Source organism: Eurypyga helias, unplaced genomic scaffold, assembly GCF_000690775.1.
Source record: "Eurypyga helias isolate BGI_N326 unplaced genomic scaffold, ASM69077v1 scaffold33121, whole genome shotgun sequence".
In the NCBI taxonomy this organism is placed as follows: Eukaryota; Metazoa; Chordata; class Aves; order Eurypygiformes; family Eurypygidae; genus Eurypyga; species Eurypyga helias.
The window spans coordinates 27847-42256 of record NW_010230757.1 but is presented as its reverse complement, the minus strand read 5'-3'; the positions used below and the strand labels follow the sequence as shown (position 1 = coordinate 42256).

Sequence of the window (14410 nt, the reverse complement as noted above, 5' to 3'; positions counted from 1 at the left end):
GCAGAGGATTAAAAATAGGTTGAAGTCCAATTTGTCTTCCTAAGTTCTCAGGTCACCAGCACTTGAGAACAAGACCATAAAGACACAATATGTCTGGGTAGATTGGAGAAGCGATGTTCGGGGGAGTATTTAAAGGAGTTCACTCCAAGGATGTCAAACAGCAAGTTCAGGTACGGAGAGCAGAGCATGGTCCCTGCAGATGGAACACGATGCTGCTCGCAGGCTGGCACACACGGAGACTATGTGGATCAGGGGATTGAGATTGGGAAACATAATCCAAGCACAAATAGTGCAATGGACTGACCTGACAATGGTGATCTCTGTGGGGGTTAGGATCAGACCCAAAACGAGCCTCATGTGAATCGCTGGCAACACCAGTGGCAAACGCCCGGCTGTGAACCAAGTCCTGCAGAGCTCTGCTCGGGCTCCAGTGCTGCTTTAGCCTGTATAGTAGCTCCAGGGTTCAGCTATATAACCCTGGGATTTGGTCTCAGCATCAGCCTGCAGCCAGCTATGGCTCTATTTGGGAATAAGTCACAAGGCTTTTCCAAAATCCATTTTCTTACAACAGCTGTTGCTGTGCTCCAACCCTAAACACATTTGGGCTGGTTACAGTGTCCTTCTACCTACTCCCATCCACATGGATTCTTATTTAAGCAGTTACTGGGGGAATACAAAAAAAGAAAAAAGTGAAGCTATTGATTTAAAAAATTTGCATTTCCCAACGAGAGCCCCGAAGGTGGCTCACCGCCGCCAGACAGCAGAAGAGCGGCGCAGGGAGGTTTTAAATCAAGGCAAAAAGGCAGAACATAATGCTTCCAATTTACTTTCTTAAAATGAAAAGCGCAAGCTAAAAAGCCATGAATAAGCACTACTGAACACTGCAGCCATCGGGAAGAGTTTTTTAAGCCATTCCCCCCCCCCGCCTTTATCTTGTCAAGAGACTGTATTGTCATTGTGTTGGTATGGTAATTTAGATCATGCTAGGGCTCAGAGCATACTGTGTAATTCCAAGTCGGCAAGGGTTTGAATGCCATCACTGCTGTGCAAATAACATCATCAGCTCATCAGCTGTGTCAGTAACATTGCAATTATGTAAGCAACTATTATTTCCACCCCTGATATGCCATATTAGAACTTATTTTGGAGGCTGGAGCTGACAGGTATTCTATAAATATGAAAAGCACACACTGCAGCCGAGCCGCAGTTCGAGGTAGGAGCATCATCCCACCGGTGGCATCGCCAGCGGCGCAGGCACCGCTGAATTGTCCCCTAAAGGAGCTGCTGTAAAAATGGCTGTTATTCTGGAACCCCTTCATCCTCACCCCACACTCTACCCACCACCTGGGACCCGTTGCCCTTCCTCTTACCACCCTTTGCGCTCCCCAAACACAAGAAGTAGAAAAAAATACTTTTAACCGCAGAAGCAAGTTACACAAACGTTTTAATTTGGTCCGTTGGAGAAGAGTCTGGGGGGTTTGATGGTTGCTCTTAATATGGCTAAGCCCCTGGACTGGAGCTTGGCACTAAGTGATTAGTCTTTCTGAGACTTCCCGTGTGCTTTTGGCCAGATCAATGATTTCCTAAGCTTTTATTTCAGCTTCTTAAAAATGAGGCTGGCACAACGATTCCTTTCTCAAATCCTCCATGTGTTTATATGGTGAGCACGGCACAGCAGAGCCAGCCCTCAAGGCTGTCTGCAGGGAGCCTGCCCGTGCTCCCGTTGCAGCGGATCTCTTGGCAACAGAGGAGCAAGAGCCCATGAGCAAGGGCCCATCAAAGTTCACCAAAGCCATAGAAAACACTTTTCCACAGCATCACACACGGTGCTACGCAGACCTTTCGCTGAAAATGTCACCCCTGAGGTTCTTGGGGAGGAGGCGGCAGAGCTCCTCTCCCAAAGGCGTTCCTTGTGCCCTTGGCACCCCAGGGATGCAGCAATAATGGTCCGTAAGCCTTGCTGCTCGCCTCGTTGTTTCTCTATCACACACACACACCCCTCACCAACACAAACCGTGGCCAGAGCGCACGGCACGGCTCCAAGTTCAGGGCTGAGGAGCACTTTAGTAACAGCTCAATATACGAATAAATACAATAGGACGCCACGCTCAGATTAATTCACAGTCAGCTGTTTTGGGTTGTGCCTAAAGCAGCAACGCTCCACTGCGTGCGTGTCAGGATGATAGATTAGGACTTCTTTTTTTTATTTTATTTTTAATATATCAGCTTAAAATGCAATTGGAAGATTGATTCTTTAGATCCTCACATTATATAGGGTCTAGGTCTTGACTATAACTCAGTCTGAAGGGAGATGATTCTCCTCTTCACCTTACAGAAACGCTGCATATCGCAAAAGCTGACAAAGGGTATGAATAAAAGTAAGGTATGGGGAGAGATAGCTATAAAATTATGAATACCTAGTATTTACAGAATACCTGTACCCAGCACTATTAATCTATATTTTCGGTGGGTTTGCAATCACCTCGGCGAGGCAGACGTGTCTATCTGAACATGCACTTTATTAGAATAATTACAGTTTTACTTCGGGGGGACACTGAGGTCATGTATTCTTTTACTGTATTCTCTAGTGTATTATATTCATGGGAAAACATATTTATTCAGAACTTCATTTTGATTTAATAGAAAAATGGTTCATGCCACAGCAATGTGGAATACTCATTTTTCTCCATGTGTTGATTTTTGGCATATAAATGCCAGAAGCCTCTGTTCTCTTTCCTTATCAAGAAAAACTTGCCTGAGATTAATTTCCTCATCATCCCTTCCTTTTAAAGTGGCTGTTTTTCAATGCCATTTAAAGACAGAGCTGTGATAAATTCCTGTTTTCAATGTACAGATTTCAAAGAAAGAGTCTATTCCACAGCAGTAATCAAATCCAAATGGAAAGGCACAAAAAAAAAAAATTATCAATCCAGGTGCCGCTACTCCAGCGAATTGCACAAGGTGCCATCATGTATTCTTCTTTCTAATGATGATTAGTTTTGAAATGTACCAATTGCAAAAGTTTTTAATGTTTTTATGGAGGGAAAGGGACATGCTTCTGATAACACTTCTTTATAATTGCAGATTGGACTAATTGAAGAATACTTACATGAAGCTGAAGACAATTACTTAAAGAACAAAAGGCAGAGAACAGCCAGGATGAAAAAAAATAAAATTAAGAAGACTCAAAGAACACACCGCAAACATCAGAGCTTTCGAGATATAAGACTGTCGCTTATCAGCGCTGCGGACATGACCACACAGTGAACAAGAAATTTAATGTTGTAGTGTTTGATAGATAGAAAAAACCCCACCTTCCCACTTAACGAGCCTTCCCCTCACCGTATAGCTTCTTGAGCAAGACACTCCTACCCTTCACTAGTTTTAACTGGTTGTAATAAACGTTCATGAATGGCTGATTTATGTTGTCTTGTTTATTTGAATAATAACACCCAGACAAAAAGGGGTTTGTATTTTCTGAGAACAGTCTGCAGCCAAACTCTATAAAACCCTCCTGGTTTGATTATCGCCCAAGAAGCACTGAAAACAGGGATCCCTCCATCCTCGGCTAAGAGGATCCAGCCCCACATTGCCTTCTTTCCAGATGAATGCCTTACACTCCAGAGACTGGTACACTCTACAGGTGAAAAGGGACATCCTGCACCTCAGGGCTGCAGCAACTACCAGTGCGAGGAACGCGACACTGCGAGAGGAGAAAGGAAAAAAAGGAGCCCAGCTCTTGCCCCGTGGACAAGAACGTGAAGTCCTTCACTCTCACCTGTGTCCTAAGGATGATGCTTTTCCCCCATTAGATGGTAACTGTTGGGTTTTTTGTTTTTGTTTAATACAGAAGCACTCCAGGGAAGAGGGTAACTGCACCCGCCTTCTCCAGTGCAAATCTCCTGGTTAAGGACCAGCGACACATCTTGCACTCCCACGGCAGCAGCCTGCCGGGTAGGCGCGTCTTACATCGCTTTGGTCTTCAAGGGAGCGCAGGTCCCCAGATCCTCTGCAACCCGTCACCAGGCAGCAAAGCAACGCACCTACTTTTGAACAGAGATGCCTTTGTCAGATGGGGTTTGACAGGCATCCCCGGATGATGCGTGCAGTCGGTTAAGGCTGGCGTTTCCTTTTTGTTCATGGTGTTTACTTCGTAAGAAAATAACCTCACCCTACAAAAACAGTATTTAGTTCATTACATTTTTTCTCATCAAAGGGCGACTTTAAAACAAAAAGATAGAAAGAAAGGAAAAATTCACCCCCCCCCAGCCCTAAGATTTAATTAAAAATCCAGGACCTCAAAGGCATTTCACCACTTAATTCCCCTTATCTATTTATCACAGATAGGAGTCTAAATCCTACAGATTTTTAGCTGCTATAGACCATATTCCTGGGCTCTCATAAAAGATTTTTGAAACCTAAGAAAGAACTCGGAAAAGCTTTGATGGTCCTTTGTTCATTGTTAACAGAATAAGTATAAAGAAATCTTTTTGAGAAAATCTGAGCTAGCTTGAGCTCCTTAAACATGTGGGACAGAGAAACGAAGAATAATTGCCCTTTGGAGACGGCATTATTTTGCTATGGAGTTGGTTTTGTCAGATGAAGTTTTATGACACATAGTGGCAATCATCCATCTTTGATGAGCAGACACACACTAAATCAGAAAGACTGCTCCCCACGGATCATCAAGTCACCGTCAACACAGTTTGGGAAATCACGAGGCTCTTCAGCACATACTCTTAATTTCATGCAAGCTGGTTTATAATTCTGCAATATTTAATGCAAAATCAGATATATTTTACCCAGAATGATGAAAAAGAATAAAGTGCACTGAAAACAAGTGATCTTTAGGAACAACAAGGCAACACTGCGGTGAAAAACAGTTGCCTGCGTGACACAAACAAGTTGATCCGAGCGCACTGAGAAAGACCCACCGGTCTCAGCGCGGAGCTTTGCGAGGGACCCGGACTCGAGACGCGATGTGACATTTCACTTTTCAGGTATCAGGTGGGGCGGAAAAACCTGTCTTACAGTGCAGATCAATACATCACTGAGCGAGGGAGGCCACAGCCCAAATCAATCCGTAAGGTGTCGGGAACGTCTTGGCCGACGGCTGGCTACAGTGCCCTTTAGCCTCCGGAGAGCCACAGACTAAAGCAGTTGTCAGGAGGTGAAGTCTGCTGTGAAACAACACAAAGCAAACGCGAAAGGAGCCTGTCACGGAGAAGGGTGTTGATGTTTTCTAAAAATACCCGTCAGCAACGCACAGATTCCCAGGCCCACATCCGCATATCTGCACAGCATTTTATTCAGGACTCACGGAGAGTCAGTTTTAGTCCATGGATATGGCTGCGTTTTGGCTGAGCAATGGGGACGAAGTGTGCGGGGGAGGGGGACACATTTCTGAAGCTTGCTGCACACAGCATGGTTTCTAACGCGTGAGATTCACTAGGATCACCAACAAAAACTCAACCACACAATAATAATTAACTTGCCTTTTGAAAAAATTGTGGGCTGTATTATATTGATTCTCTGGCTTCTTAGCTGGCAATTTCTATAGGGTGATGACATATACCAGGGCTCCTCTCATTCGGGAAATATTATTACAAGTTGGACTTCATTCCTCATCCTCTGATTTTTTAAGGGCACATCCAAAACAGCCTGGCCCATGGTTGCTGTGGCTATTTTAGTCTCATACTCAAGGACATATATGAGACCACTCCCCAGGAGTTCCACTTTCAGGTCACTTCTCTTTCAAAGACTCATTTCCAAATGAATGATGGGGGTTTGTTTCCCTGCATCACAGAATTTTTTTGTCACAAAAGTGATTTATCTGTTGACAGCTAGGTTCACTGGCCCCAGGCAACTGCTGTCAGCCGAAACCACTCAATGAAAAGCAACGAACACTATACCAATTTAAAGAAATGAGACGAAGAAAGGTAAAAATGCCCTCTCCCCTAAGACTGCCTTGTAACTCTTCTGCTTGCTGTTGCAGTCCTTGCTTCCTTGTAAATGCTGGAACTTCTGTATTAAGCCCTGGAAGGGACAATGAGCACAAGCAGAGTCAGCTCCTGCAGGTGTCAGGTATACGTTTACTCTTGGGTTACAACTCTAATTACGACTCAGAGAAGGTAGGCCAGACAGTGTTTGGTCTTAACAAACGTTCTTCGCTTTCGCTATTAGTGAAGCTCCTTCTGTTAACGGGGCTTAGTAAAAGCACCTGAAAAATACAAGGCTGTGTTCCGAAGTGGCGGAGAACAGGTCTAAAGCTGAAGTGATGAGTTGCACTCATGACATCCAGTGGCAGGGATGAAACGAAAAGATGCACTAATGGCATCCACTGCTGGGGATTAAATCCGTAGCCTGTTGTTGCTATTCTGTTTCTGTAGTCAGTGAGAGATCATCCTCAGAAAATAAATTTGGAGCACCTCAGTCATGCTCCTGCCCCTGCAAGTATCTCACTCTACCTCTGTTTCACATCAAGGTTTACATACTGCTTTCCTTCAAATTTGACTATAGAGATTGGAAACTCCAGAGAACAAGGACTGTCCTACATTCCAGTCTAGGTGTCCTGCCCAGGAATGAGTATACTAATACCTCTAAACAAAGCACCACTCAAAAAGGAGTCTCATATCAACAAATCTATAAACTAATCATGAGTTTATCAGTACGGAAGAGATAAGAGGGATATTCAGCACCAGACAGCACTTACAAAATAAAGTCCATGGCTAAAATTAGAAGAATCTGTGTAGATATACACGGTACTGTACTTACAACCCAGCTGAGAAGTCATACAAACGTAACCTGCCGCTTATTCAGTGGCTAGATGCGATCACACATCTTTAATCTCAAAAACCAGAACAACAGCAGGCCACAGTTTTACATTTTTCCATTTGAACTACAATCATTGTCACAAGAGCCAATATCACGTTGGGCCGGTTCTTGTTCTTGTTGCAATTCATCACGAGAAGACATGAGATCTGAGATACCTCGGCAAGGCGTAGTCCATGAATAATACAGCGCATTTCTTTGACCTTTTCAGTTTGCTTTGTAGTGTGATTGGCCAACCATTCCTGTCCTCCCCTGTTAACCACCCCATTAACCTGGGAGGAGAAGGTGGAACGGACAGACAATTAGCCCGCAGAATACTAAAAAGGTTAACACAGGAGCGCACAGCCCTGGCTTTCTTGAGCTTTAATGGGTATTAAGATTCTGAAATCTCTTTCCTCTTTCAAAGTCTGCAGGGAGAAAATAAGAAATCGCACAAGATGAACTTGGTGCTCGTTTCAGATTATAATCATGTAGTTCCTTTCAGATGTCACACTTGGATAATTCTAGTTTATGCGTGAATAAACCGAGAAGAATGTTTATTTTTACCCCTCTCAATATGGAGAATACTCAATTAGAGCAGTGAACTTTTTCTTTGAAGCTGGTCATTCTCCAGTAAAGGAAAAGTCGAGGCGAAAAAGCTCCATACGGCAGCCTTCTTTAAAAAGGTCACGCTAGCTACGCTAACTACGTGAGCTGAGTCATTCCAGTCGTTTCCTAGTCAAGGAGAGGAAATGATGGGATTTTTCCATCCTGTGGGCTGTCAGCTGCAGAAACCCTCATCTCGGTGCTCACCCAGGCTACCCGGGCAGGCGGATCTCGCGGGTCTCCGGCACGTGTCGAGAACGAGGCGCAGTAGGCCTCGGTGCTGTTTCAGAAGTGCCTGGTGAGAGCAGCTGCCCCGTTTCTCCGGGGTTTCACACATCTTTGTAAATCTTGTGACTTTTTTGGAAAGATCACGCCATTGTGAATGACAAAAAGTTATATAGGCAAGGACGAGGAAATGTTCTTTGAAGTCTTGTAGTCAAAAGACTCAATTTCAAGATTTCACGTGGGCTTTTTCACCCGTAAGGGTTCTCTTAACACTCCTCTGGTGGTTCAGCTACGATGACCAGGGATAGTTTGTTTTTCAGACACTGTCACATTCTCCTCTTTGTACAAACGTGTTACTTGGAGTCACTATTAATAGATATGATGTTATATACTTGCTTTAGATGGGAGAAGCGGGGGCAAAGAGAAAGGGACCTTTCTGCTACCCATTAGAACGCCAAATTTAACGTTTATTACGGGTATTGACCGCAATAACGCAGTCTTTTTTATTATCTCACAGTAATAATATAATCTCTATTTTGCTTAAGGTGAACAGTGGTATTCAGACAGGAAGAATTACTAACAAAGATAAAGCTTTAAATTACAAAAATGGCTTCATGGTTTCTCTCTGTAATACATTTTAAGTCCAGGAGGAACGATTATGATCACCTATATGCCAAGGATTTTTACACTGTGCTTTTTGATCTATGGGATCTCAAGTAACATACCATTTCTTTTGACCCTTGCTCTTGAGCATTATCTTTGATGGATTTTTACAAACTACGTATTGAAATATTCACACACTTAGGGGAATGCTCACAAACTGAGAGGGATCAGAGAAGCATAATTTCCTTTCAGAGATGTAGTTAAACTTTTTAGGATAAAAGTTTTACTGTGTTTCTGTAGCCATTTCACCGACTGAAATCAGCACAAAGACAGGTTTATCAAGCTGCAATATCTTCCAAGTGTTGGTTTGAAATCAGCAATTTTAATGAGCCCTTATTCTCAATTTAAAGTCTGGAATACAACTGAGCATTTCTGGACTGTAAGCCTACCCACTGCCGTTCAGGAGTCGAGGGACACCGTCACCACAAGAACTCCTAACCTCAACAGCTCGTTTCTACAGATCACTGTCACAGATTGAAACCTACCACAGATTAGGAGAGTAGTAATCCTGTCAAGAACCAGATGAAATTCTGTGTACGTTGCATAGAAAAGGCAAATGAAGAGAGACAACCCATTCCTGCATTTCTTCTAGTGCCTGGGTGACCTGGGGAGTACCTATGGCAGGAAATGGATTGTCCCCTCCTGCAAATAAAGGACTAAAAATCTTATTGTGCTTTGTGCTCACTAAATGAGGGCTGAGGCATCTGTAAGAGAATGCGAGTGCCAGGAAACATGCTGAGTTGTTATACTGCCTTGAACAGTTTCTCTCCAAAGCCTCCTTTAGAAGCCGCACAGCAGCAACTTGATTTTTGAAATATATTTATCCACCACTATTGTTAAACGTGCCCTAAGAATTTTTGTTTTCCAGAGGGATGAGACCATCAGCTTTTACATATCAACAAACAAGCAGAGAGAAAGCTTTTTTTGTTCGGGTATGGAGTGTCACTTTTTGTGGGGGTAAAAGCTGAAGGTGCATAAAACTGAATTCTCCCATTTAATTAGTAATCAGCAATGATCTGTCAGTCAGAGTTACTGTAATTCATGAACTGTTAAGTCAAAGCAAAAACGGCAAGTAATTAGACTGTATCCATTAGAGCTTCACTAGCACTCACTCATACAGCCAGGGTTTCAATCTGAGGAAGAAATGCAAGTGTGAAACTCCTTAATATATTCAGCTTTTTAATTAGCAATCAGTGCTGATTTGTCAGCCATACCAACTCTAATGCATGAGTCATTGAAACACAGGAAAAAGACACATTTTCAAAATCATTTATGCTTATATTTACATTCCCCCCAGGCTGAAACATTGGAGAAACTACTGAAATATCTTCTTTGCCATCACAGAGCAGCAGAAAGCATGTAGGAGCTTACAATCCAACACAGCCAGTGAATTACTGACTGTTTGGGTAAAGCCAGAAGTTGAATATTTATGAAAAGTAGTTAGTATCTCCAAACACCGACAAATAAACATTACCAGTTTTAACTGTACACAAAACAAAATCTCCAAGAGCTCAGGTAATACGATTTATATTCCAGTCAATCCCATTTTAAAGGACCCATTAATAAACTGATGGTGTGCTTACCAGGCTGCTGCGCTCTCCTCTGCCTCTGGATGCGGAGGGAGGTGGCGGAAAGAGAAGTGCAAAGAGCCATCCTTGACCTGCTCTTCATCCGTGCCAGGGAAAGCTGAGCTGCCCGGGCTGGTGAGGCAGAGCCCAGCTGGTTTCTGGGCTTCGGTGGGCATCTACTTCCCCAAAACAGAATGAGCTCTGCAGTGCCCCCAGAAAGCTGGGCAGCAAAGCTGGGCTCCCCAGCATTAGGCCAACAGCCTCTTCCTTCTTCCTCAGCCCTCAAAGAAACTGAGGGGCTGGAGGGAGACCGGGAAGGAGAGGTATCAAGGCTCTCCTCTTTTTACCCATTTTAATATCAGTATCAGGGCTTTAATTGCTTCATTTCACCAATAGCAACTACCAGCACTAGGCCTCTCTACAAAGGGTAAAAATAAAGGATGCTTCACAGCTTTTTTTTCACTACTTCATACATATACGTATTTATAGCAATAATAACTTGCTTCAACAACAAGAGGGTAGCTCCCACTATAGTCAGACTCTACACTTAACATCAGTGGCAGTGCATGGATCAGCTGATGAAGGCACCAAGACAGTTTAAACTAATTACAATTTGCAGGTAGGGTGGTAATTGCACCTCTAACTGCCTAAATTAGGCACACAAATGCATGGTTGTGTTTGTGTAGAGGCTGATAGAATACTCTGTGCCAGCTGAAAATTCAGCCCTAAATAGTAGTAATGTTCTTATCTAAAAACGTTTGTTTGCCTAACGCCTGACAGTGTTACATCTATTTCGCTGGATGTTTAATTAGTTTGTTTTCATGGTGTTCTCATTTCCCTTTCAGCTTTCCTTGCTGAGGGGAGAGAGCAGGTTGCTGGCTCTGCGCTTAAGACCTGTCCCAAGGCAAAGAACGTGGCAGCGGTTTCCCTTCACCCTTCCAAAGTCAGCTGCACTGAGCACTCAGCCAACATTTTTAAGCTCTCCACAGCTTTTGTCTTTTTAAAGTACATTCTAGCTAGCCCCTGTTTTGTCTCTGATGGCCGACTTTCAGAGGTTGTAAACAGCCATCTCACAGCGGATTTTCAGTTCCTATTTTTCGAAACAGCAACAATTTTTCTGCAAAATACAGGTCAAGCCGCCCTGTTGAATCTACAACCGATTCACAAACAGGTGCTCTCAAGCAGCTGTAGTCTCTCCAACTTTTCTCTTTGAACAAAAACCTCTAAAAGATTAATCATCTTAGTCCACAAATGCATCAACAGTGTATGCTTATGAATTCCAGGTAAAGGTTTGTGACTGGCCGGACCGCTCGGGCCCAGGCTAAGCCACGTAAGGAGGTTCACACGATTTGACTTTCAACACAGGGAGAAGAGTTCAGCTCCAACCCGTGTTCCAGGCTTCCTCCAGTGGTCTCTTGGCCAACTGCCGGCTGCTTTAATATCTCAGTGGGGTTTTTGCTAATGTTTTTAGGCAAGAAAACTATTGTTTCCTTACAGGCCTCAGCCCAAGCTTTAGTCTATGTGCTCCCTTCAAACTCCCACCCAACGGCTACACAGGGTTCCTACACACCACTTATAGCATAAACATCTGAGCACTGTTCCACGGTTTAATTAGTCACAAAGGCTGATAACACAGTTTTCTCGAAATGGCAAAGGGCATACTTGAATAAGCTCCATGGCAATGTACCTATAACACACCTACTCAAAGGAATTTTCTTCTCGGAGCAGAGTTACCCAGTGCTTCAATACACACACGGTAACAAGGGAAGAGAGCAAGCACGCTGCTGGAAAACTGCGTTCTCCTTGAAAGCGTGGAGATAAAAAGCTGAGAGCAGTGAGACATCCCGCCTAACACCACCCACCCAAGAGAAGACCCCTTCCTTTGATAGCTGTTCTTCTGTGCTAAGAGGCACCAATTCAGAACAATGCTTCTCGTAGCAACGAGCATCAGCGCATTGACTTGTTTGATTTCCCACAGCCTGACCTCCCCTTCAGAGACTTCCAGTCTTTCCAAATGAAAACAATTCATCCATATGCAGAAGAAATGCCCTTTTTATCCTAGTGTGTTCCTTAGAGTTGTGGAACAGATCCTATAGTTTTATTGATGCATCATAAAGACTTAAGAAATTAAACTTAATTCATCCAAACTCTCTGCGTTGAAGCTTAAAAAGTTATTCAGATTTTAACTGTCTGTGTCATGACTGAAGCTGGGTATTGGGCAAAGCCAGACAACGACTGTTACTCAACAAGGCACATCCTCTGGCAGCTCCATGGTAAATTTATTATTGTTTAGAGCTCTAGTTTGAGAAACTGTCTCACCTAAAACGTAAAGCACCCATCAAAATAACCCCCAACCTCATGTACTTGTTCTAATACTACATGTGCATGAAGTATAGGAAATGAAGAAGGTGGGGGCAAACCTCTCATTCGTAAAAATTTGTTATTTTCCCTTGTTTCTGTTACTCCGGAGCACCTCTCTCCCTTCCACCTCTAATCGCCTTCTGTCACATACTCAAGATTCTTGCTGCTGTGCAACAGCTGTAAAACTGAGGAGCACAATCTCCCCACATGGTCAAAAGAAACACCAGAGAGCCCCACTGAGGCCCACTCAGCATATCCAGAGCGAGTGCGACAGGATCTGCGATCCAGGGGGCAGTTGAGCCAGCTCAGTGTTCGCTCACTCATAGCTTCCCCTCTGCTGGCAAATCCCAGAATGCTGTCATGCAAGGCAATGTCTTACTGGCATTGGGTCAGAAGATTCATATTTTCTCCAGCATCCAAAACACTCATTTCATTGCTCCAGGTAATTAGATGAAGAGCAAGTTGTCACTTCAGCAAACCAGCATTAAATGTTACTTATCGGGTTGTTATTTTAATCCCAAAAATCTCACTGTTTTCATTCTGTCTCACTGAAAAACCAGTCCTCTGACCATCAACATCCAACAGCAGTTAAGAGCTTCAGTACAACCCTAAGACAGACAGCAGTCACGTATCCTCTCACCAATTTGGGACCAAGCGTGCCCTCAATTAACTGTGTTGGAGTACAGCACCTTGGAGTGCAGCCAGAGGAGCAGAGTAAGGAATGAATTGCCTGGTTTAAATCATCTCTTTAAGGCCAAGGAGACTGAGCTGCCATTTTTCTCTTAGCCCTAACACCATATGATTATTTGTTTTTAAACAGCATACCTGTTTTTTAATAAAAATTGAAGCATCTCATGCTGCAACTTGACATAACAGGTTAAGATGATAAAGCATGTGGAATGCAGGAGGGTGCAAAGTCACACTGGAGGCAGGCAGAGCCTTACTCATTCCTCTCCTTCTTCAAGGGTTAGCAAGACTGAGCAGAACTAGTTCCTCTTACACGCACCAACTGAAGAGCAGCAGCACTCTGCCCTCTGACCAATCCTCTTCTGCTCATTTAACGACAACAGAGCTGTGCAGGAGTGGTAACGACAAGATTAGGCAATACCGTAAGCACGAGAGATTCAGTTGGTTTGGAGTGCAAGAGAGCTTAAGAGAGAAGCTAAATACAAATAATTTGGAAATTAAAGATGACCAGAGGAATAATGATACTGTGATAGGTCTGCACAGAGTTCAACAGGTTGGAGATGCCCTTCCAACAAAGTTAGAAAAAAGAAAGCAAAACAGGTTGTTGAGTTTTTCACATAGTATTTATTGAATAGTTTATTTCCTAGAGCCATTTTATTACATAAGTGTCAGTGCACATTTAGCTCAGATGTTTATTTTGAATGGATAAGGATAAAACAACGCATGGATGCACAGATCCAGGGGAAAAGGGGAGAAGAAAAAAAAAAAAAGTTGGGTTCTGGCAGATTCAGACCTACCAAGCTGTATACTTCATTAGTAATAGCTACATAGCTAATTAGAGTACATTTGGAGGCTGGAGCCCAACACAACTCTTTTCACATAAAAAAAGACCAAGTGGACTCTCATAAAAGCCATAAACAGTATTATTTTAAACAGCTTATTTACATTGCTTGGACTGGCAGAGACACATAAAGATCAGTTAAGCCCGACACGTGCAGAAGCATCACTCATTACATACAGACAGAAGACAAGACACCGGTGGTTAAAAAGAAACCAGAAGTTGCAAACTCCTGCCAATACAGTTAAACTGTTAATGAAATGCAGAAATATACATATTTAGACAGTTCCTGAGATAGCATTGCATCATACTAACTGTCCAAAGAGACAAAAGAAGTGCACACGTACATACTTTGGAAGGAAGACAGGAATACACGAGAAAGCCAGGTAAAAGCCTTGGGAGTACGACACCTGCGATTTGGCACGCCAAAACTGGGCAATTTGGCACACCAAAACCGGGCCCTCAAGTTACCATGTCACACCAACACCTGCATCAAAAAATGATGCGTTAGCCAAGCACGTGGAAGCTTTGGGGGTTTAACAGCCCTACTAAAAGGGATTGTAATTATTTTCATCAGGCTTCCACTTGAAAAATTCAAGGAATTCAGTTGCTAGTTTTTGGTGGTGAAAGCCAGTCGTAGCCTTTACACTTA

General features: G+C 43.3%; 1 protein-coding gene across 1 annotated transcript in view; it reads left to right on the top strand.

Annotated features, from left to right (window-relative positions):
- Positions 1-3267, top strand: part of SPATA16 (spermatogenesis associated 16) — a 79591-nt gene extending 76324 nt beyond the window's left edge. Inside the window, exon 10 of the mRNA XM_010160847.1 lies at positions 3085-3267. Coding sequence (XP_010159149.1) covers positions 3085-3267 — 183 coding nt within the window. The remainder of the gene's footprint in view (positions 1-3084) is intronic.
- The last annotated feature ends 11143 nt before the right edge of the window (positions 3268-14410 follow it).